Source organism: Catharus ustulatus, chromosome Z (genome assembly GCF_009819885.2).
Source record: "Catharus ustulatus isolate bCatUst1 chromosome Z, bCatUst1.pri.v2, whole genome shotgun sequence".
Lineage (NCBI taxonomy): Eukaryota > Metazoa > Chordata > Aves > Passeriformes > Turdidae > Catharus > Catharus ustulatus.
Genome location: NC_046262.2, coordinates 37,940,807 through 37,964,182, shown reverse-complemented (window position 1 = coordinate 37,964,182; position 23,376 = coordinate 37,940,807). Strand labels below are relative to the sequence as shown.

The following is a 23,376-nucleotide window of genomic DNA, read 5'->3' as shown; positions in this document are numbered from 1 at the left end:
GAGTTTTGCATTCAGATTCTGCATACTTAAAACACTGATATCTTCAGATGTCTGTGTGAAATTTTAAAATGTACTGATTTCTTCATCAGCTGGAAGGAACTATTTCTTCTGCTGCCCTCCTCTGTCCTCACATCTTCTCTGTTTGGAGAAGGCTTTATGAGCTAGGTATGTCTGGACCAGCAATATTAATCTACTGTGATAATAACACCAGAAAGCTTAGTAGATTTCTCTGTATCATGGGAATTATTAAATAATTTAAATTAATATTAGGTAAATTACAGTAATTTCACGACCATAAGGCGCACCGGACTATAAGGCGCACCCCCCAGGAGTCGGCACATTTCGCAACTTTGTAGATCAGATAAGGCGCACCGGTCTATAAGGCGCACTTTTTTTTTTTTTTGCAGCGAGGAACCGCGCGGCGCGCAACAAAGTAACGAATTGCTGGCAGGTGCTAAATTTGTAAACATTTCTCAAAGATCGGTGTAGCCTTTAAATGCAGCCCCAGGCGCCCTCCCCGTGCAGCGTGCCCCGGCACTGCCGCCCGCCCCTGGCGCCAGCTGGCACGGCTCACAGCACCCAGCTTCCACCGTGCGACCGCGCTGCGTCCCGGTTTCCCTGCGGCCGGCGGCGGTGACGCTTCCCGTTGTTCCCCGCGGCCGCGCCGCTTCTCTCCGCTTCCCCGGGGCTGCGTCACTTGTCGCCGCTTTTCGGCGGCTGCGGGGGCTTCCCCGCTGCCACTCCTCGGCAACCGCAGGGGCTCCGGCAGCGCCGCTTCACGACGACCGCAAGGGATTTCCCCGCCGCCGCTTCTTGGCAGCCGCGGGGGCTCGACCGTCGCCGCGATTCGGCGGCCGTGGGGGCTCGGCCGCCGCCGCTTCTCGGTGGCCACGGGGGCTCCGGCAGCGCCGCTTCTTGGCGGCCGCGGGGGCTCAGCCTGCGCCGCGATTGGGCGGCCGCGGGGGCTCCGGCGGCGCGGCTTCTCGGCGGCCACGGGGGCTCCGGCGGCGCCGCGATTTGGTGACCGCGGGGACTTCCTCGTTGCCGTGATCCACCGGCCGCTAGGGCTTCGCCGCCGCCGCTTTATGGCGGCCGCAGCGGCTCGGCCGGCGCCGCCTTTTGGTGGCTGCAGGGGCTTCGCCGCCGCTGCTCCGATGCCGCCACTGGGCGGGCTCTGCTCAGGGCTGTTGCGGGCTCGCACTTCTTGTTCCCTCCGCGCCCGGGCCAGGGCCACCCGGGTTCTCGTTCCCCCAGCGCCCGTGGTGGCGCCACCCAGCTCCTTGTTCCGCCCAGGCCAGGACTGGCGTTGGCTGCCTCCCTCCCCTCTTGGCTCCTGCCGGCTGTGGCCGCCCACTCCCGCCCCCGCTTGCGACACAGTGCTCCCGCGGCACCGCCCCCCCATTGCGGCTCGTACTTCCGGTTTGGCAAATTTCGCAACTTTGTCCATCAGATAAGGCGCACCGGACTATAAGGCGCACTTCCGGGTTCAGGGAAAAAATTTAGTCAAAAAGGTGCGCCTTATAGTCGTGAAATTACTGTAAAACTGCGTCTCTCTTCTGTAAATGTATTCTCTCTTTGAACTTAAAGCTGTCTGTGTCACTGCATCAATTTATGAAGTAAAGGTGAAATACAGATGTCTGAACACAGACTTCAGAGATACCTTCTCAGTCTGATCTCTGAAGGCACATGAGTAATTTGAAATGTTCTGGTAGAAGGTGTTATGTAAGTGGCACATATCATCACAACACGCATGCTGTAGAATTAAACCCATAAGCATTTAATACACTCAGTAAAATAGTTTGATTATGGTTTTAACGTGGTTATTTGGGTTTTACTCAGATTCTATCTGTCTGGGAGAAAAAAAAACTACTTTGCAGCAGAAGTTAAAATTGATATTTAAGTGTTCTGCAGCTTTCTAAGTTTAGTATATTTCAGCAATTTTCAGCAATTTTCAGCAATTTGTTTACTTCCTAGGTTATAATGTTTCTTTTATTATACAGACCCATTTAAAGGCTTTCCTCTGCCAGTGCCAGCCTGGGCAGTTCCTGGGGAGCTGCACTGCTGCTTGGGCAATGTGACGAGTCTTATTATTCTGATAAACTGAACCACAGCCTACAATGCAATTTCATTTACCAGTGCCTTCATTTAGTGCTTTTCCTTGAAATTATCACCAACTCTGTGCTATTTTTTTCCACTACAACTAAAATATTAGCAATCATAGCAGGTTTATTTCAATGCCACATAGCATTGTTATTGTGACTAAAAATAGCAAAAAGATATTATTTAAAAACATCTCTGCTATCTGCCAAAATATTCTGAGCTTAAAGTAAAAGCTGATCAAGGCCATTAGCACTGTAATTTTGTAAAAATTGGAGTCTCAGCTACATGTAAAAAGATGTAAAGATACTACAGCAAAAGCATTTTTATGTGGTAAGCAGTTCTGTGTTCAGTGTACAGTGCAGCTAAATGCACTGATTCTTTAGCAGAGGTCTAGCTTTATTTTAGGTTAAAAGGAACCCCAGGTAACTCAGTTCTGCTGGGAAATATCCCCTACAAGTTCTGGAATATAACAGCAAGAATATGTACTTCCTTATGGAAGTTGTTGCTGTTGTCTCTCCTGAGATGTGTTCATGATTGCAGGGCAGGGCAAAGAGTGGTTGATGGAGTCTGAGCCGTGTTATCTAAATCATTATGGCTGGTATCCCTGGTTTGCAGGTGCATATGTAATGTCTCTAGAGGTCAGATAATTATGTATATATTTATTTACTATTTTATTAAAATACATTAATACACCTTACAAACCGCAAAAGTCCAGGAATTAAACATAGATAGGACATACTCTAGTAAAGTATTGCTACTGTATTCTGCAGCAAGTACCTTTTCTTGATGTAGAGATGAGGTGAAAGGGTGGACTGTAATTTTTATTATTACTAGTTTGTTAATAGTAGTATCTCACAGCACTTTGTTAGTCAGTAAAGGAATCAGAGAAGAGAAATCTAATGACCTCACTAATGCACTCAGGAACCAAGAGGATGAGAATAGCACTGAAAATGTTTTTCCTTTGCTGTTGTGGCTAAGTGGTCTTCTTTATCAAAGGCGGTTAATACTCAGTCCTGTGCTACTTCGTCCTTAACTTGCACTAAGATTCATGACTTCAGTATGTAACAGTGTCCCGGTTTAAAGGGACAGTATCACCAGGAAAAGGAAATTCAGGAACTCTCAGGCACAAAAAAGGTATAGGTTGGGAATAACAGTTCTTTACTGATATATTTATAAGACAAACAAAAACAGCATCAACTATATGAAAGAAAAAAAACAGTGACAGAACAGAACGGAATTCAGTCCCAGTCCCTTTTTCAGTCACCGATGACTCTCCAATGGAGCAGGGCAGGCGGCTTCCCAGTCGCGGCTGCTGCAGGGGCAGGGGAGGGGGCCAGGTGGCCTTACTGGCCCAGGTGGAAGAAAGGGTGAGGAAGGAACTCTGCTCACCGTGGGCGTCCCAGTTCCCAGTTGTTCAGAGGAAGCAGGAAGCTTTAGCAGTCCAGATCCAAGAAGCCTGATCCCAACAGGAGAAAAGGAACCTCTCTCCTCGAGTTCGGCCGGCGAACTGTGAGAGTTCTCCTACTCCCAGTGTCCTCTTACTTGCTGAAAACAAAAGCAGGACTCCACCTTTCCCTAATGGAGCCATCAGGCTGCTTCAGCTAGTCCTTTGTCTCCAGCTCTTAATGGCTAATAGGAGAGCCATCCCAGCTAGCTTAACATAATAATGGGAAAAATTTCTAAACCTCGCCAACCCACAACATTATCCACCCCAAATTTTTTCCATGCTAACATACTACATTAAATTAGAACCTTTAAATTACATACATACATGCAGTTACAGACACAGTATCATAGGTAGTTCACTCTAGAACAAGGTCTCCTTGGGGTATGCATCGGGTTTCTCCATCCTTTTGCATCACCCACCAGGTACAACCTGGTCCTTGAGCAAAAACCACCCCACGGACAGGATTGTCTTTGCTGGAGGCAGAGTTCACCCAAACAGTTTTCCCTAGCATACCTCTCATGTGTACCACTGGAACCTTATCCCCATCTGGTGTTCCCAAGAGCTCAGATTGGGCAGGGCCTGATCGGTTAGTGGAACCTCGCATATTCACTAACCATGTGGCCTTTGGTAGATTACTTTCCCAGTTCTTGAAAGTCCCCCCACCAAGTGCCTTCAAGGTGGTTTTAAGCAGGCCATTGCACCGTTCGACCTTCCCAGCTGCTGATGCATGGTAGGGGATGTGGTATACCCACTCAATGCCGTGTTCCCTAGCCCAGCTGTTTATGAGGCTGTTCTTGAAATGAGTCCCATTGTCTGACTCAATTCTCTCAGGGGTGCCATGCCTCCAAAGGACCTGTTTCTCAAGGCCCAGGATGGTGTTCCGAGCAGTGGCATGAGGCACAGGGTAGGTCTCCAACCATCCGGTGGTGGCTTCCACCATGGTCAGCACGTAGCGCTTGCCTTGGCGGGTCTGAGGCAATGTGATGTAGTCAATCTGCCAGGCCTCCCCGTACTTATATTTGGACCAACGCCCACCATACTAGAGGGGCTTCACCCGCTTGGCCTGTTTGATGGCAGCGCACGTATCACAGTCATGGATGACTTGAGAGATACTGTCCATGGTTAGATCCACCCCTCGGTCTCGTGCTCACTTATACGTGGCATCTCTGCCCTGATGACCTGAGGCGTCATGGGCCCATCGAACCAGGAACAATTCTCCCTTGTGTTGCCAATCCAGGTCTATTTGTGACACCTCTATCTTTGAGGCCTGATCAACCTGCTCGTTGTGTTGGTGTTCCTCATTAGCCCGACTCTTTGGGACATGGGCATCCACATGACGAGCTTTCACAGGTAGCTTCTCTACCCGGGTGGCAATGTCTTTCCACTCGTCGGCAGCCCAGATTGGTTTTCCCCTACGTTGCCAGTTTGCCTTTTTCCACCTTTCCAGCCAACCCCACAGAGCATTGGCTACCATCCACGAGTCAGTATAAAGGTAGAGCTTTGGCCACTTCTCTCTTTCAGCAATATCCAGGGCCAGCTGAACAGCTTTGAGTTCAGCAAATTGACTTGATCCACCTTCTCCTTCAGTAGCTTGTGCAACCTGTTGTGTGGGGCTCCATATGGCTGCTTTCCACTTCCGGTTCATCCCCACGATGCGGTAGGAGCCGTCAGTGAAAAGAGCGTAGCGTGTTTCATCTACTGGCAGTTGGTTATACGGTGGGGCTTCCTCAGCGCGGCTCACTTGTTCTTGCTCCTCATCATCGGTGAGACCAAAATTTTCACCTTCTGGCCAGTTCGTAATTATCTCCAAAATCCCAGGGCGATTTGGGTTTCCGATGCGGGCGCGTTGCGTGATGAGGGCAATCCACTTGCTCCATGTGGCGTCGGTGGCGTGGTGGGTAGAGGGAACCTTTCCACTGGTAGTCGGGGTGCCAGGAGGAGTTGTGCTTCCATCCCAATCACCTCTGAGGCAGCTTGGACTCCTTCATAGGCAGCCAAGATCTCCTTCTCTGTGGGAGTGTAGTTGGCTTCAGACCCTCTGTAGCTCCGGCTCCAGAATCCCAGAGGTCGCCCTCGAGTCTCCCCAGGCACCTTCTGCCAAAGGCTCCAGGACAAGCCATGGTTCCCGGCTGCAGAATAAAGCACATTCTTTACCTCTGGTCCCATCCTGACTGGGCCAAGGGCCACTGCATGAGTGATCTCCTGCTTGATCTGGGCAAAGGCTTGCTGTTGCTCAGCACCCCAGTGGAAATCGTTCTTCTTACGGGTGACCAGGTAGAGAGGGCTCACAATCTGGCTGTACTCAGGAATGTGCATTCTCCAAAAGCCTATGGCACCTAGGAAAGCTTGTGTTTCCTTCCTGCTGGTTGGTGGAGACATTGCGGTGATCTTATTGATGACCTCAGTGGGGATCTGGCGCTGTCCATCTTGCCACTTTACTCCCAGGAACTGGATCTCTCGGGCACGTCCTTTGACTTTGCTCTTTTTAATGGCAAAACCAGCTCTCAGCAGAATCTGTATGATCTTTTCTCCTTTCTCAAATACCTCCACTGCCGTGTTCCCCCACACAATGATGTCATCTATGTATTGCAGGTGTTCTGGAGCCTCACCCTTTTCCAGTGCAACCTGGATCAATCCATGACAGATGGTGGGGCTGTGTTTCCACCCCTGGGGCAGACGATTCCACGTGTACTGCACGCCCCTCCATGTAAAGGCAAACTGAGGCCTGCACTCTGCTGCCAGGGGAATGGAGAAAAATGCGTTGGCAATGTCAGTGGTGTCATACCACCTTGCTGCCTTGGACTCCAGCTCGTACTGGAGTTCCAGCATGTCCGGCACGGCAGCGCTTAGCGGTGGAGTCACTTCGTTCAACACATGATAGTCCACAGTCAATCTCTATTCTCCATCAGACTTGCGCACGGGCCAGATGGGGCTGTTGAAGGGTGAGTGAGTTTTGCTGACCACCCCTTGGCTCTCCAGCTCACGGATCATCTTGTGGATGGGGATCACAGCATCTCGATTCGTCCGGTACTGCCGGCGGTGAACTGTTGAGGTGGCAATTGGCACTTGTTGCTCTTCCACCTTCAGGAGTCCCACTGCAGATGGGTTTTCTGACAGTCCAGGCAAGGTGTTCAACTGCTTAATGCCCTCTACCACTACAGCAGCTATTCCAAAAGCCCATCTGTATCCCTTTGGGTCTTTGTAGTAGCCACTCCTGAGAAAATCTATGCCTAGAATGGGCGGTGCCTCTGGGCCAGTTACAATCGGATGTTTCTGCCACCCCTCTCCAGTCAGGCTCACCTCAGCTTCCAACAAAGACAATTCCTGTGATCCCCCCGTCACCCCAACAATGGAAATACGCTCTTCCCCCACATGTTCTGATGGTATTAGAATGCATTGTGAACCAGTATCAACTAATACCCTGTATTCTTGTGGTTCTGATGTGCCAGGCCGTCGGACCCACACCATCCAATAGACTCTGTTATCCCGTGCCTCTCCCTGGCTAGAGGCAGGGCCCCTCTGGCCCTGGCTATTATTCCTTTCCTGAACATACATAGTGGAGGTTCCTTCAAGTGGGTCTGACAGATCATCCTCCCTTCTGTAATGCCCAGCACCTTGGTCATGGGAGGTTGAGGCTACCTTCACTTTAGTGTAGCTCCCTCGGTTAGCATTTCCCTCCCTGAGTTGACGCACCCGTGCTGCCAAGACAGAAGTGGGTTTCCCATCCCATTTTCCCATGTCTTCCCCATGGTCACACAGGAAAAACCATAGGTCAGCTCGTGGGGTGTACTCTCTTCCACTAGCTGAGGGGCGCGGGGCTGTAACCTTGGGGTATGAGGCTCGCACTGGTGCTGCCTTGATCTTCCTGATCTCCTCCCTCATCTCACTTATGTCACCTCTCATCCCCCTCACCTCCTTCATCTCCTCCCTCATCCCCCTCATCTCCTGGACCACGGAAGAAACCTGGGCCTGCACTACGCCATTCATCATACTGTGAAAATCCCTAAGCTTGTTAGCAACAGAGCTCACTGTTTCTCAGTGCTCATCAGCATTAATCATTGCAATGAAAGTGGTGTATTGAGATGGCCCTCGGTTTGCCAGGTTCCACAGCATGTGACCTGTGCACCTGACCTTGTCAGGGTCATTGTCATGCTGTCCATCCCTCCCAAAGAGTACCTCCAGTACCGCCACCTCTCTCAGCTGTTGAATCCCTTCCTCAACGGTTTTCCAATGCATTCTATTATGGTACTCCTGCATTCTTTCTTTGTTGACAAACCTCTCTCTTACACTCATTAAAAGCCGCTCCCAGAGGGGAAGTGGGCCTGGCTCCCTTACGAATATTTGGTCCACACCTGAGTCCTGGGACAAGGATCCCAAATTCCTTGCCTCTGTACCATCCAAGTGCACACCTGTACCCATAAGGTCCCAGACCCGAAGTAACCAAGTTGTCAAAGCCTCCCGGCCCCGTCATGCAGTATCTTTCCGCAGATTGCGGAGATTTTCATAAGACAGGGACTCAGTGATGATTTCAACCTCTGGCTCCCCTGCTGGTTGTGAGGGCCCTCCTCTCTGGTCCTCTTTGTCTAGGTGCCTTGCTTTCATTTTAGACTTCCTAGTTTCTACAGGGGCGACTGCTGCTGGCTGTGAGTGCCCTTGCAATTCAGCTGGACCCTGGGCAGATGTAATACCTATGGGTTCCACTACAGCATCACTGGATTCTCCCCCTTTATGGCAGGGCTTCTCACCAGCTGGGGAGAGGTACTCCTTCATCATCTGGCCCATCTCACTCATCTACTTCACTAGAAGCCCCACCCACTCCGGGTGGTTTCTTTCTGAGATGGGCTGTGGGGCAGGGTCAGGCTCTGGGGCAGCATCCCTAGTCTCTGGGGCAGGGTCAGGCTCTGTGGCAGCATCCCTAGTCCATGGGGCAGGGTCAGTCTCTGTGGCCACATCCCTAGTCTCTGGGGCAGGGTCAGGCTCTGTGGCAGCATCCCTATTTCCTGGAGTAGGTATCAGAGTTGTTATCCAGCTCAATCCCCCATTATCTCTTAATGTTAAATAGGACAAGCCTATCAGTAACACCAGCCACTGTACGATATCATTAGCATTCAGAGGAAATCTGAACCCTTCAAAAACTGATGGGGTAGACCCAAAAATTTGGGTGAGGGGTTGGGAGAAAATTTCCCCTGGTGTTATTCCCTCATAGTAGGTGCCGTTATTAAAGTAATCCCAAAAACATGCATTTAGTGTGTGGTATCCCTGAATCCATGTACCCGCCGTCCAAAGGAAGTTAAAAATCCATGAATTCCTCACCTTATCAACCCATAAAGCAAGTTTGATAACAGTCACAGTAGCCTTAGTTACAGGGCCCATGCTTATGTAAGGGTTTGCAAATGGGAGATATACATGTATGAACACATGCAGCCCAAACCAGATTAAACTGGACCACATGTTGCTAGCACACAAAAAAAAAACAATCTCAGGCAACTGAAGAACTGTTATTCCTTAACCTCTTGCCCCACGTTGGGCGCCAAGATCTGTCCCGGTTTAAAGGGACAGTATTACCAGGAAAAGGAAATTCAGGAACTCTCAGGCACAAAAAAGGTATAGGTTGGGAATAACAGTTCTTTACTGATATATTTATAAGACAAACAAAAACAGCATCAGCTATATGAAAGAAAAAAAAAACAGTGACAGAACAGAACGGAATTCAGTCCCAGTCCCTTTTTCAGTCACCGATGGCTCTCCGATGGAGCAGGGCAGGTGGCTTCCCAGTCGCGGCTGCTGCAGGGGCAGGGGAGGGGGCCAGGTGGCCTTACTGGCCCAGGTGGAAGAAAGGGTGAGGAAGGAACTCTGCTCACCGTGGGCGTCCCAGTTCCCAGTTGTTCAGAGGAAGCAGGAAGCTTTAGCAGTCCAGATCCAAGAAGCCTGATCCCAACAGGAGAAAAGGAACCTCTCTCCTCGAGTTCGGCCGGCGAACTGTGAGAGTTCTCCTACCCCCAGTGTCCTCTTACTTGCCGAAAACAAAAGCAGGACTCCACCTTTCCCTAATGGAGCTATCAGGTTGCTTCAGCTAGTCCTTTGTCTCCAGCTCTTAACGGCTAATAGGAGAGCCATCCCAGCTAGCTTAACATAATAATGGGAAAAATTTCTAAACCTCGCCAACCCACAACAAACAGATACATACTTCAAAGGAAAGGTATGAAAGGGAGAAACTTCTGGAATGAATTGGTGTTGGCAGTGAGTGAAGCAAGTAGAACATCACTGTGACACACCCTGGAAGTTAGTCCCTGTTGAGCTTCCTTGCCTTTGAAGTGCTTCAGAGTTGGGGACCCTGTAGGGAATAAAGAAAGCTTTTACATCCCCTAGTGCATACTTCCCATGAGCCTCAAGTTAAAACAGAATGTTTTGCATACTTCTCAGTGTTCTATTGAAGTGTTTGTTTCATTAAAATTTTATTAGGAACTTTTGGATTGATTGATTCCGACGTTGAATCATTAATTCGTAGCTAATGGCAATGGAGTTCTAATTTCACAAATAATTCACATTTTTATCATTTGTATGGTATGCAGAAACTTTTCTGAATAGTAGTTTCTTTTTTTGGTCCTGTTCAATACCTTTGCCTTGCAGTAGATGGGTTCTGTAGTGCCTGCAACATATAGAAAGAGAATATATCTTTCTCTTAATGCTGAATTAATACTGAAAGATAAGATCAAGAGCAGTAAATGCACTGAGAGACCTGAATTTCCTGAGAGTACTGGGTTCCAGAAGATCAAATATGTATTGCCTAAATATTCCCTGGTTTTCCACTGTAAAACACTTGTGTGAGTGAATACACTACAAATTCTTTTGTAGGTTTTTTTGTTGCATAAAGAAAACTAAAGGGCTTTTTAACAAAGCACATCAAAGGCATATCTAGTGTTAGATCAGTGATTGATTAAAAAAAAAGTTGACTGCTGATAATATTTGTTACAGTTTTATTTTTATTTAGTAAGAAAAATTTCATTACTAAGTTACACACAAAAAGTGTATTATCAAGGCTTAAATGTTAATCCTTTGATAAGAGATGAATGAGGATTTTTTCATTTGATATTGTCCTTGATTCTTGTGCTTTGTGATGTTCTTTTAAGGTTTTGCACTGTAGCCATTTGATTAGTCTGTAATCGGATAAGATCAAATTTGTCCACGTCTTCTGCTTTTTTTTCCCCAGTGCCACAGCTTGTTTCATCTGATGTCACAAAATCATCATAGTTACAGAGGCTGTAGAGGGTGGAGGAGCCTGATAAAACTTTTAAAAATCTCTCTTTAATAGTAATACCAAGTTGAGATTTTTTTCCCCATTTGAATATGCAAATTCCCCAAACCACATTGTTGCAAACTACTTCTCATTTTTTATCCGTTAAAACCAGACGACTGACTATCATTTGTACCAGCAAAAAGAGGTAGTAAAAAACTGCATTTTGTAATTGTTTTTGTAAGGGGCGATATCTAATAAGCAACTAAACAATTTGTTTGGCTTTTCACTACTCAACATAACTATTCTAAGTAATTTAGGTCAAACTAGTTAATTACTTCTGTAAAATGCAGTTGTCTGGTACATGAAATGAACTTGTTGCCTTTTCAGGGGTCATTTATGGTCTTACAGTTGTGATGACACATAAAGTTGTGATTTAGTAGTGTTTGAAATGGGGAAAAAGCTTTATAGAGCTACCAAAAAATGGAGTGGAAAAACAAGCATTTTTGTTTTGATTGCTGTTTTCTTCTAAAATATTTGCTGTGTAAATACACATTTGTAATTTTTGGTGTTCCCCTTAATACAAAAATTGGCAAGTGGTGAGAAAGAGACCAAAACAGGAAAGAGAAAGAAGGCCACTTCTCTAATATACAGATTTTTAAAATTTAGAAGTAAAACATCCACAAAAATGTGGTCTGAAATAAAATAAAGGTTGTGTAGTGTCGAATAAATGCTTAAGAATCCCAAGAAATATCATAGGCTTGACTATGAGGAGCTGATAAACCGTGAAGTAAAAATGAGCAATTTTAAAACTTTACAACAGAAGTCAGTAGTGACACTTACATTGCCACAGGTCATCATCCTGTTTTGTTCAAAATAGGATTTGATGTCCACAAGCATCTAGATGTTGCTTTAATTGTTAAAATGAACTTTGGGCCAGACCCTGTATATCATACATTAGTACTTGCTGGTTTCTCCCTGATGGGGAATAACAGGCTTTCAGGGAAATTATGCTGCAACAATACACAGTGAAGTATTAAATGCCAATTCCTATTTACAATTGGTCACAGTGTGAGGCTGGACTCACAAAACAAAAAAATCAGGTGTAGAATAGTGTTTGACTATAATATTTGAAAAAAATTTTTTTTCTTCTTTTTTTTTTTTTTTTTTCTTTTAATAATTTGCATGGAAAGTTTTTATGAGGTCTGGCTTTCTAGAGGTCCTAGGTGCTTTTCATTATCACAAAACCATATTATCTACCAAAGTCATGTACTCTAGTTCATACAGATACAGAAATGAATTAATACTTGAAACAGTTCACTTTCAAGTGAGCATTATAAGTCTGTGTTAGAGCTTATTGTGATGGTAATAGTTTCTGAAAATCAGTAAAACTTACTTTAGACCCCAAGTCTTCATGCCATGTTTTAGGCTTTAGTGTATATTTGCTGTTGATTATAGACACCCTAAAAATAGGGTTGTATAAATGGATATGCTGACAGATTCTGAGCTATCATGTTGGTAGCAGGCACTGCTATAATTAGGTACACATCTGAGTAGGCAGTGAAATATGAATGCCATGTTTATACCTTGCAGCACTGGAAGGAATGCGTGTTAATCTGCACAATCCCTTTAAAATGAGATGGGGAGCAAAAGTTTGTGGAAAAAAGATGCTGAGGTTTATTTCATATTCAGGCATGACATGAGGGTATTTCAAAAGACAAGAAATTCTTGCGGAATATTAGATAATTCTGATTAGTTCTGGTTATCTTGGGATTTGTAAAAAAACATCAGAATTTGCCTGAAAATATCAGTCACTTTACAATTCAGCAGAAGAAAAGATGTGAAAAGTTTTCTATCTTTTTATTACAAACAAAATATGGTTGAAATAGTTTAAATGTCAGTAAAAACTTTTCTTTCCTCTGTCTTTAGGCATTTAAACTCTCCAGTCAAAAAGTTTTTCTCCTACTTATTTTTGCTGTCAAACTCTTTTTTCGTTTGTAATTTTAGAGGTCAGAACCCAGCTGTCGCTGAATTTAACTTGCTTCTTAAAGCAAATTCTTTGGAAACGTACGGTGTTGATCCTCACCCCTGCAAGGTAACAGTTCTTTTTACTAACTTTTAATAAAATGTTCTCTTTACTAACATTTAGTTACAATACAGTAATGCAATTGATTTAGCTCTGGTTTTTATCCAGTCACAAATAGGGAACAGTTTCTAAAAAAGCTTCCCTGGAACTATGTATTATGCTTAAGCCTTGAAAGGACACTGACTGCTGAATATTTCTGCATCAGTTAAAAAAAGGGTTTCTCCAGAAGAAGCAGAAGAACATCACAGGAGAATCTAGTAGATTGTAGTGGCATAAGCTCTCATTATAGTCCATAATTTCTTTGCATTTAGTGCGAAGATTTCTTTTAATTACTCCAGGTATGAAATATTTTTTGTTTGCCAAGATTTTCAGGCTTCACCATTATTTTGACAAGATGATGCAATACTCTGATAGTCCATGGCAGATCAGTTTTTCAAACACCATCAAAATATGTAAATCTTAGGAAGAACAGCAAACCTAATGTACATGGAGAACCCACTTCCCATTCCCACTTCCCACTTTGTTATTTTGTGATCCTCTATAAGAAGGTGATCTTAATTACCAGTTCTGATTATCTTGTATGCATGTATTTTTAATTACTTGGTTGTATCTGCATAATCTGCAGTGTTTATTTTTAGAGTGACTTGCATTGTGTTTTAACTGCTGCTTTTGCATTGGCTCATATATTATCTTTTCTGTTGGAACAGCAGTGCTATTTAGTTAGCTGCACTGGTGGTGAGCATCCTTAAGCACTGAGCTCTAACACAAAACTGCATAAGATTTTGGATATACAGTGTCAGGAATGGTGCCTCTGTGTGAAAGGCAGGGTCTGGTTCAGAGCTTAGTGAAGTCAGTGATGTAGTAAACTTTACTTTGAAACTACACTGCAGATTTTCAAAAGGCATCCCAGAAACTGAGGCATAACTGGCTCTGAATTATGTCTTTACCTGTGTGAAAGGTTTTGTAGTGTGGGGGGACAATCAGAGGTTCATCACCCATGTCAGGAAAATTTGTCTGTCTTCTGGAAGTGAACTACAAAGCAAGATTCTTTGCTGGGTCCTCATGACAAGCTCCCCTCAGTGCTGTGGCTGCTACTCCAGAACCATCCCTGTTTCTGTTCCCCTTTACTTTGTTGGTAAAACATAAGGCATAATAAAGTTGTTTATCTTTAGCAAGATGAGGGTAGGGAACTTGGGATGGACAGAAAATCCAGTTAATATAAATTAATCTCAATCATTAATCAAACTTGATAAGCCAGAACTTTTATTGTGGAGTTATATTTTTTAAATTTTCCTTTCTATTTCAAAGGCGAGCACCCATATTTCTTCTGGTTTGTGCTAAAAACTACATGCGTATGAAACAGAAGCTTTTATTATTAAATGCTGTTGGTCAGGAATATTTCCAGCACAACACCTTGCAGAGGAACAATGTATTGCAAAATCTTAAAAAAAATTAGCAGTTGAAGCAGATAGGAATCCCTGGTTTGTAGTTAGTCCTCCTTTTGAGAACGGGACATACACAGAAGTATGTTTTCAATAAATTTGGGAAGTCTACCTAAGGAGTCCCTGTTGTCATCAGCTACAGGTAGATGGAAACAAAGCATGATGTTACTCAAATGCCTAGAAATAAATGGACAAGGGCAGTCCTTTCCTTTAGAAGGCAAAATTTTTTTGAAGAAGAAAACAAAATAAAGGTAATCTAGACTGGAGTAACAATTTATGTTATCAGTAAGAAATATCTCATTGGATGAGCGGAAAGTTATGCTTCTTTTTCTCTTTCAAGGACTCATTTGGGACAACTACATTTTTAGGATTCACAGCTGCAGGATTTGTAGTTTTCCAGGGAAATAAAAGAATTCATTTATTAAAATGGTAAGCATATGATGTAAGAATATTTTAATAAATAAGCATGTTTTCTCCTGTGTCTTCTTTTCCTACCATCTTCACCTTCATTTATTGTCTTTAAGGAGAACCATGTGAATATTACATCTCCTGCCCCACCATGTTTCTGTTTTAAAGGATTTTGATAACAACAACTACAACAATAATAACAACAACAACAATTTGATCTCCTTCAGGTCCCAGTGGAAATTATTCATAAGGTTCATTAGTCAACATAATTTACAAATGCTAAAACTGAGTAAGTTGATTTTTCAGCTATGCTGTAAATCACCAGTGAGGTTTATTGGCAAAGAGGTCCGGAATGCTCCCAAGAATCCACCTTAATCTTTATCGACTCTTGGAAATATTGCAATCTCCTCATTTTATTACCCTCAAATTGAAAACAATAAAATAACTTATTTGGTAAGTGAGGAGGTGGAGATGAGAATGCCTTTGAATTTTTAAATTTTGTTTTTAAGTCTCTTTTTTCAAGAAATGGGCACTTACTCAGTTGTCTTTGGTTTGTCTGGTTTTACTTTTATTTGAAGTCCTGGACTTACTTTGTTAGCCCCAGTCAGCCACATTTAAGGAAGAGGTAAAACTGAGCTCCTGTGGACGATGTTAGGAGCAGCTGCCCACACCCTCAACAGTGTAGTGCAAAGTGACCAGTCGTACTCAGACAATCTCATTTTAGCCCTGCTGCTACATGCCTGCCAACAACAGTCACTCAGGTGTGACTGTTGCATCTCTGAGATCTCAGCCTGTCTTGTGGGATCAAGATGAAAAAAAGGTGAAGCTGGGCTCCTTGCTGCACATCTGTATAAACTTCCCTGAGTGTTGAAAAACCTGAAATCCTCAGAAGTGTAGTCAGTGAAGTCCTGTCTGCACAGCTGAGTTCCCTGTGGAACTCTGAGGGCATGCCTATCAAAAGCCATCCATTTGTGACCCTGGATTTGTGCTGTAACTCCTGCAGGGTTAATTGCAGGTAGCTGTGGTCACAGTGCTTCAGTGGTTTGTGGTTTTGGCGCAAGCAAAATGTAACAGCAATGTCGATGGCACACTGAGGAGAGAGTAGCACTTGCCAAGCATGTGTCCACAATACTGTGGAAAATGAATCTCACAGCATTTAGCTTCTCATGTTATTTGAGGATAATGTGTCCCCTTGGCAATCTAGGTATATTTATTAAGTGCATTAGTATGCAAACCAGATGAAAAATAAAATAGTAATAGAGAAAAAAAACCAATAAACTTTCTCAGTGTTACAGTAAATGCTGGAAGTTCAGTCTGGTGAGTTTTATCTGAACACTATGTACTACTGCTTCCATTTCTGAGGCCTAGAAATAAGTGCTAGTATCCATAACTAATTTTAGCTGAAATTTTCACTACACAATAAAACCCCCTAATTTGTATTTGAGATTTTCTTTTCAAATGTAAAAGCTTTCTCATTGATTTTTGGTTTTCTCATGTAAAAGGAAAGCTCTTAAAAAGTTTCAGATATAGCATTGTCCTCGCCTCCAAGATTGCTCCCGTTTCAACTCTGACATCCAAAACCCTTCGGGAGATTTATGAAAAATAACAATTAAAATATCCATTACAATTTAAGCACAGGCATGGCACTGCTTATTTATGGTCCACCGTTGTTCCATGTGTAGATTCAGCACTCAACCTTGATTATATTACATTTTGACAAGGGTTTTGCAACTCAAAAAACCCCTCTATAACAAGTGCTGTCAAACATTTTCTTCTTGTTGTGTTCTGTAATAAGTAGTCAGTTACTAAGATGTGTGATATGAAGGCTCAGATGAATAAGAATAGAGAAATGAACATTATCTTTCCCTCAATTTAATTACAGTAGACATTGTAAGATTTTAAGACATAAGAAGAATTACAAACTATGCCATAAATAGAATATAAACTTCTGTCTGCCTTTAATTTCCTCTTCACTTTCCAGCAGACAAAGTTAATTATTTGAAGGCACATAAGGACATAAAAGAAGTACTTTGGGTTTATGTTCTCTAAAAGAATTAAACTGTTAAATAATTTAATCCTAATTCTTGTAAGGCCCATTGAGGCCTTTTGTCATTTGATAGCCTGCTTGACTTTGTTAATCAGGGAAACTTACATCTAGTCACTTTTCTTACTTGTAAATCTATCCTTTTTCCCCCTATACTTAAATATTTTTTCTCTTTCTAGGTGTGATGTCTATAAACTGAAATTTGAAGGGAAGACATTTTATGTGTTTGGAGCTCAGAAAGAGGTTAGGCTTAATATTTCTACAGAACTTCTGCATTTGGTTAAGATTGTATAAGATATATTTATTTAACTATACTAACTTCTAAATAATCAAGAATTGTTTTTAGTATTGTAAATGAAATATAGAATATGAATGAATATGAGTAATTTTTGAAAAAACGTCTAATTTGCAAAGGATTGACACATTTCTCACTTAATATTAATCTGTGTGGATTGTTTATGATTTTGGATGCTTTTGGAGTAAAGTTTTAATTTATTTTAAAGTGCTAAAACTGTATTTGCCAACTCTAAAGTATAGAAGATGCCTGTATATGATTGCAAATTCAAGTAAGCTTTGATACCTGGATCAATGTGAGGTATTTTTTGGATGATTACAATCCCATCCTCAAATCTTGGCAAGCTGGAAAGGTTAGAGTCTGTCTCATGTAATTAGGGGTCCTATCACTGTGCTCTTGTCATTGAAATCATAGAGAGTTTTGTCTACAGCATGTTATAATAGTTCTTTCCCTGGATCAGAGTGATATAGTCTAAGGTTATGAATGGAGGTGAGGAAAGAAAATGAAGGAAAGAAATAATGCCAGAGGTATCAGGACTTCTCATGGTTGCAAGGAGATTTTGATGGTGGGACATCAAACAGTAGGGGGGTGGTAAGTAGTGCAGCAACTGTGTGATCTAGAATATTGAACACAGAATTTCCCTTTGATTTTGACCAGTTATACAGTTGTTTTAAAAGCCACTTGTACATATGCTCTTCCATGCCCCCTCCAAGCATCACCTTTTTTCTCTGAAAAAATTGCCTGGAATGTTTAAATATCAGCTATGTATGGACATATCAGCTATGTATCAGCTATGTATGGGTGAACCTCAGATATACACTACACAGGAAAACTTGGTTTCAGCGTATCTGGTTAAAGGTGATGCCATTAGGTACAGCTATTTCAGTCATGAGAATTAGCATTTTAACTGCTTTCATTTGGTTTCTTTCCCTTGCACTTAGAAGAAGGCTGTGCTGTCATTCCATACCTCTACACCAGCAGCCTGCAAGCATCTTTGGAAGTGTGGGGTGGAGAACCAGGCTTTTTACAAGTATGTGCACCTGAAGTCATTATCTATACTAAAAGTTAAAAAAAAAAAGTGCATGTTTGTGGAAAATTGTTCATTGTGAAATGTTCCATTTAACTAGCACAAGGCAAAATGCAAACAGAAAATACGCAAGTTATTGGGGAATATTATTTCGTTTCAAGACAGTATTAGAAATTGTTTAAAATTGAAATGAGACAGGAGGATTTTGGCTCCAGCACAATGCTTTTGCTGCTCTGTAGTGAGATATTGGATGGACAGAGCTCTGCATTTGTTTGGGAACATGGCTGTTAATGTTAGCTCTGATGTGGAATATCTTGAGAATGGAGGAAAAAATCTGTAATGCTTGATTCTCTGATCTTGTTATACATAAAAAGCCTGTAAAGTGACAAAAAGGGTACTATCTTCCTCCCTATTCCCTAGAAAGAGAACCTAATAAGAATTCCTCATGAAAAACTCCTCTGCATTCTTTCTGCCCTCCATTGATGTTGTTAGATCCATTTATTGAGGCATGTAGATTTTATTCTTGCTACTTAGCATTTCCTTACAGCCTCTCGAATATTTTATAAATATTACTGTTTCTGTTTTGGCACATAGCCACACCAGGAGGCTGCTGTAAGGATAAATAAAAATGAAGTATGAAAAAAGTGTCTTCTAACCTGGATGTTAATGACCTGCTTTAGTTTGGAAGAGTGTCTCTTTAGTTTCAACAGTGATACAATAATATATAATCTATCCAACTCATATATTCAATTGGATAGTAAAAAAAAAACAAACCCCAGGAAGTAGGAGCCGGCATGATGCATTTGTTAATTCCCTATGTCAACATCTACTGTGCTTGAGACTAAATCAAGCCTAAATATAATCTATAAAAAAAGACTTATTTGAGGATTATCCAGAAGCATTTTCTGTTGGAAGCAGGCTTAAGTAGGAAAATGCTGCATGGTGTTTGAGTAGTTTTATTTTATGTTACAAGAAATAAATAGGGAATATGCAATGATTTCCACCTAACGAAGAAAAATTAATTTCTTTGAGTAGAAATTAGCTCAATGTAAAAATGTCTCAGAGAGACTCACAGGAATATCTCTTTGCTCTTGTTAAATGACTGAAATATTAACTATTTGAGTTTTGACCACAAATACATAATTTAGGGGATTTGATCTCGGCTAGATGCCAGATGCTTATGCACCTGCTCTTTCACTCCCTCTGCTCCACAGATCAAGAGGAAAAAGTAACTTGCAGCTTAGTATGAAGACAGAAAGATTTCTTACCAGTTATTGTCACAGGCAAAACAGACTTGACTTGCAGAAATTTAACTTAATTTCCTTTTGACCTTTTCACCCTATTTCAAATTGCCATCAGAGACTAAACTAAAACCACCCTTCCCATTTCATTCCAGAATCAACTTTACTCCTTCATTTCTGGCTCCTATACATCCTCCTTGCCCTGAGTGGCTCAGGGGATGGAGAACAGGGATTGCAGCTCTCTCTGCTGCTCCTTCCTTCCTCTACTCCAGTCTCCTTCATGAACTGCCAAGCATGGGTCCTTCCCATGTGCTTGCAGTCCTTCAGGATATACCTGCTGCATCTTGTGCTCCTCTCCATGGGCCACAGTGCCTGCCTGGAGCCAGCTCAGGGGTGTGAGGTCTCCATGGGCTGCAGCTTCCTTCAGGGCATGTTGACCTGCTGCAGGGTCTTACACGGCCTGCAGTGAGGATATCTGCTCTGTGTTTGGCTGCAGCAGGACAGCCTCCTTCCCCACAGTTTTCTCCATTTGCTCCAGAATAGAATCTGCTCCAACACCTGGATTACCTCATCCCCCTTGTTCTTCTCCAACCTTGCTGTGTTCAATGCTGTTTCCCTCATCTCTTTTTATACTTTCCAAATTACCTTATGAAGTGGAATTGTTCCTTAACAATGATTACTTAAAGTAAAAAACAAAAACCTGTTTTAGTTTTAGTGGGTCTTTCAAGAGGACTCCTTTAATGGAATAAAGATTGGAAATGTCACTCAATGAATAGGAACATGAACAACAGATTGAAAAATTGTGATGTTTAATATGAAGGATGCACAAGAATACAAACAATCCTTCAAATATGAAATTGAAGCCAAAAACTATCTATAAATAAAGCCTTCAGATCATAGTTTTGAAACAGGAAATGCTTCTCACATTTCAGAGAAATAAAGTTGTACAATGGGGGCTGTTTCTTAGCAGCATTAGAAAAATCCAATTTGTTCGTTTTGTATAATATCAAAAAGATGTTCTAATAAGATTAAAGGGGACATAGTGAGATTGTGTAAATAATTCCTGGCAATGACACTTTGCCTTAATTTAATTTGGTCCTCTCCTCTTCCTAGAAGAGTTTGAGAGTTGGAATTTAAGGTATGGTCATGATCACATGACATATTTTGGAAAACAGAGCTTTAGTCTTTTCTTGATCCAGGTTCAGGTTCAGTTGCAGTTATTCAAGTAGATATTAACCATGGAAAGTTGTTTAGTAGGGTCTGGCAATGGGAGACTCAAGACAAAATCAATTTGCCATTTTTCAAGAGAACATCAAGGAAATGGCATGTGTGAGAGGCTTTTCCATGGTCATTGTTATTAAAGACTGTGATAAGAGGTTGCTGTGTGCTTGGTGATTACAGAGAAGCAGAAGGTTATGATGTAGGCCCCTAAGAAGTTGACTGAATAGAGATATTGGAATTGCACCTACTTTGGGAGACAAGTTGTTGTCTTTATTATTTCTTTGTTTTCTCAGTGGAAAAGCAAAATTAGCCGTATTTTCCCATAAACAAGGTGGTGTTGGTGTTATGACACGTCTCAGAGGCTTTTGGTATACCATGGTCTTTCCTTCATCCTGAGAATGAAAATTCATAGAGATGCAGCATATGTCTGCATTTAATATTCTTGTTTTCATGACAATCACTTGTTCCATGTTCAGTCATTCTATGCTGTCTGAATGATTTTATGTGTGTTTCATAATCTAGTTTGTATAAAGACCTTAAAAAGTTGAAAAGCTGAATTTTTAATATTACTTTATGGCATAAAAATATCAAAGCTTGTAGTTTGCCTTGTTCATTTTTGATTATCATGTCCTTGAAAAAGGTGACAGCTTCTGTTATTTTTCTTCAAGGTATGCAAAGTCCAGTCAGATCAAGACAATGTCCAGCAGCAAGATATTTTTTAAAGGCAGTAGATTTCGATATAGGTGAGTGTTTGCTGTTTCTTATTCAAGGTAAATAATTTCAGGAAGTAGGAAAATGTCAGTAATTACTCAGGACAAATTCAGGGCTTTTCCTGATAGAGGATCTGTTCATATCTACCTGATGCAAGATTTGAAAGTCTCTCTGTTGTCTCTTCTAATGTCACTTAAAAAATAAGCAGGAGTTTTCACACAGATACTTCTGTCAAGAGTAGTTCCACCAGCAGATAGCTCCTCTTTCAGTGCAGCTTCTGTGAAAATAAGGATGTGCGTCCAGTGCAGGGATTTTATGCCCTCTGGGCAGCTCTGAATCAAGTGTGATACAAAGAGGCAGTCCAGTTCCACTTGTGGTATTGTACTACAAAAAGAGTGCTTTTCCTTTGGTAGCTTTGTGAGCAAGTAGTCAGCACAGTTTTATTCTGGGACATTTTGCATGCACTTTATTGCATTTTTTCCCCTTTCCTTTAATTTCTTTTTGTAATATTACTTAATTGTTCACATTTATGTAGCTCTTGCATGTATCTTAGTATTTACTTGAGTATTCATTCCATTTTATAATGCAGTGGAAAAGTAGCCAAAGAGGTTGTGGAGGCAAGCTCTAAAATCCAGAGGGAACCTCCTGAAGTTCACAGGTATGTCTTGACATTCAGTATCAAACTTTGAGGACTAGGGAGGATTATTGTTCTCTACAGCAGTGTTCTCCTTCCTTTACTATCAGGTGCAATGGGTGTCATTCTGAGCTTCCAGAATTACACATGCAAGCCTTAGGAAATATATGTCTGACAATTTGACTAATGTCTCCTGTAAAAGAGAACTTAACCTATGCTGCTTTGAAGATGAGTTTAACTAATGAGTCAGATTGAAAACATTTTTTTTTTTTTGTGTTATGGCATAAACTGCTATTATATGATCCTAACAGAAAAGTACAGTAATTTCACGACCATAAGGCGCACCGGACTATAAGGCGCACTTTTTTTTTTGCAGCGAGGCTCCGCCCCCAGCTCCCCCGTGTGCTTGCTGGCCGAGGCCCTGCCTCCATCCGGCTGCCGTGGCACCATGGCCCCGCCTCCACCTGGCAGCCCCGACCCCGCCTCCAGCCAGGAGCCCCGGCCTCGCAGCCCCGCAGGCACCCAGTGGCCTGGGTCCTGCAGGCACCCAGCGGCCGCAGCCCCGCGGGCACCCGGAAGGCCCAGCCCCACCTCCAGCCAGCAGCCCCGGTCCCGCGAACAACCAGCGGCCCCGGCCCCGCGGGCACCCGGAAGCCCCGGCCTTGCCTCCACCCAGCAGCCCGTGTCCCGCGGCCCCGCGGGCACCTGGAAGTCCCGGTCCCGCGGACACCCAGCAGCCCCGGTCGGGCAGGCACCCAGGAGCCCCGGTCCCGCGGCCCGCAGGCACCCAGCAGCCTCGTTCCCATGGCCCCGCAGGCACCTGGAAGCCCCGGTTCTGCAGGCACCCAGTAGCCCCTGTCCCGTGGCCCCGCAGGCACCCAGCAGCCCCGGTGTGCGGCCCTGTGGGAACCCAGCAGCCCCGGTCGGGCAGGCACCCAGCAGCCCCGGCCCCGCGGCCCTGCTGGCACCCAGCAGCCTTGGTCCCGTGGCCCCGCAGGCACCAGGAAGCCCTGGTTCTGCAGGCACCCAGCAGCCCCTGTCCCATGGCCCCCAGGCACCCAGCAGCCCCGGTGTGCGGCCCCGTGGGAACCCAGCAGCCCCGGTCCCCCAGGCACCCAGCAGCCCCGGCCCTGCAGGCACCTGGAAGCCCCTGTCCCGCGGGCACCCAGCAGCCGCGGTGCCACCGGCACCTGGAAGCCGTGGCCCCGCGGGCACCCAGCAGCCCCGGTCGGGCAGGCACCCAGCAGCCCCAGTCCTGCAGGCACCCAGCAGCCCCGGTCCCGTGGCCCCGCAGGCACCCAGAAGCCCCGGTCCCGAAGGCACCCAGCAGCACCAGCCTCACCTCCACCCAGCGGCCCTGGTCCCGCGGCCCCGCCTCCAGTCAACAGCCCCGGCCCCGCAGGCAGCCGGCAGTCCGGGCCTCATGGGCACCCGGCAGTCCCGGCCCTTCGGCCCCGCCTCCTCCCGGCAGCTGCAGCCCCATGTC

The 23,376-nt window shown here is 43.9% G+C and overlaps 1 protein-coding gene across 6 annotated transcripts in view; it reads left to right on the top strand.

Moving 5' to 3' along the window:
* LOC117010960 (FERM domain-containing protein 3-like) overlaps positions 1–23,376 on the top strand; it is a 134,643-nt gene that overhangs the window by 93,136 nt on the left and 18,131 nt on the right. For 5 of the 6 annotated variants that reach the window (XM_033086103.1, XM_033086099.1, XM_033086102.1 and 2 more), the window contains 6 exons: positions 12,789–12,876; positions 14,650–14,738; positions 16,941–17,004; positions 17,998–18,086; positions 21,214–21,288; positions 21,846–21,914. In XM_033086103.1, coding sequence (XP_032941994.1) covers positions 12,789–12,876; positions 14,650–14,738; positions 16,941–17,004; positions 17,998–18,086; positions 21,214–21,288; positions 21,846–21,914 — 474 coding nt within the window. The remainder of the gene's footprint in view (positions 1–12,788; positions 12,877–14,649; positions 14,739–16,940; positions 17,005–17,997; positions 18,087–21,213; positions 21,289–21,845; positions 21,915–23,376) is intronic. The other variant, XM_033086101.1, reaches the window with a different exon arrangement.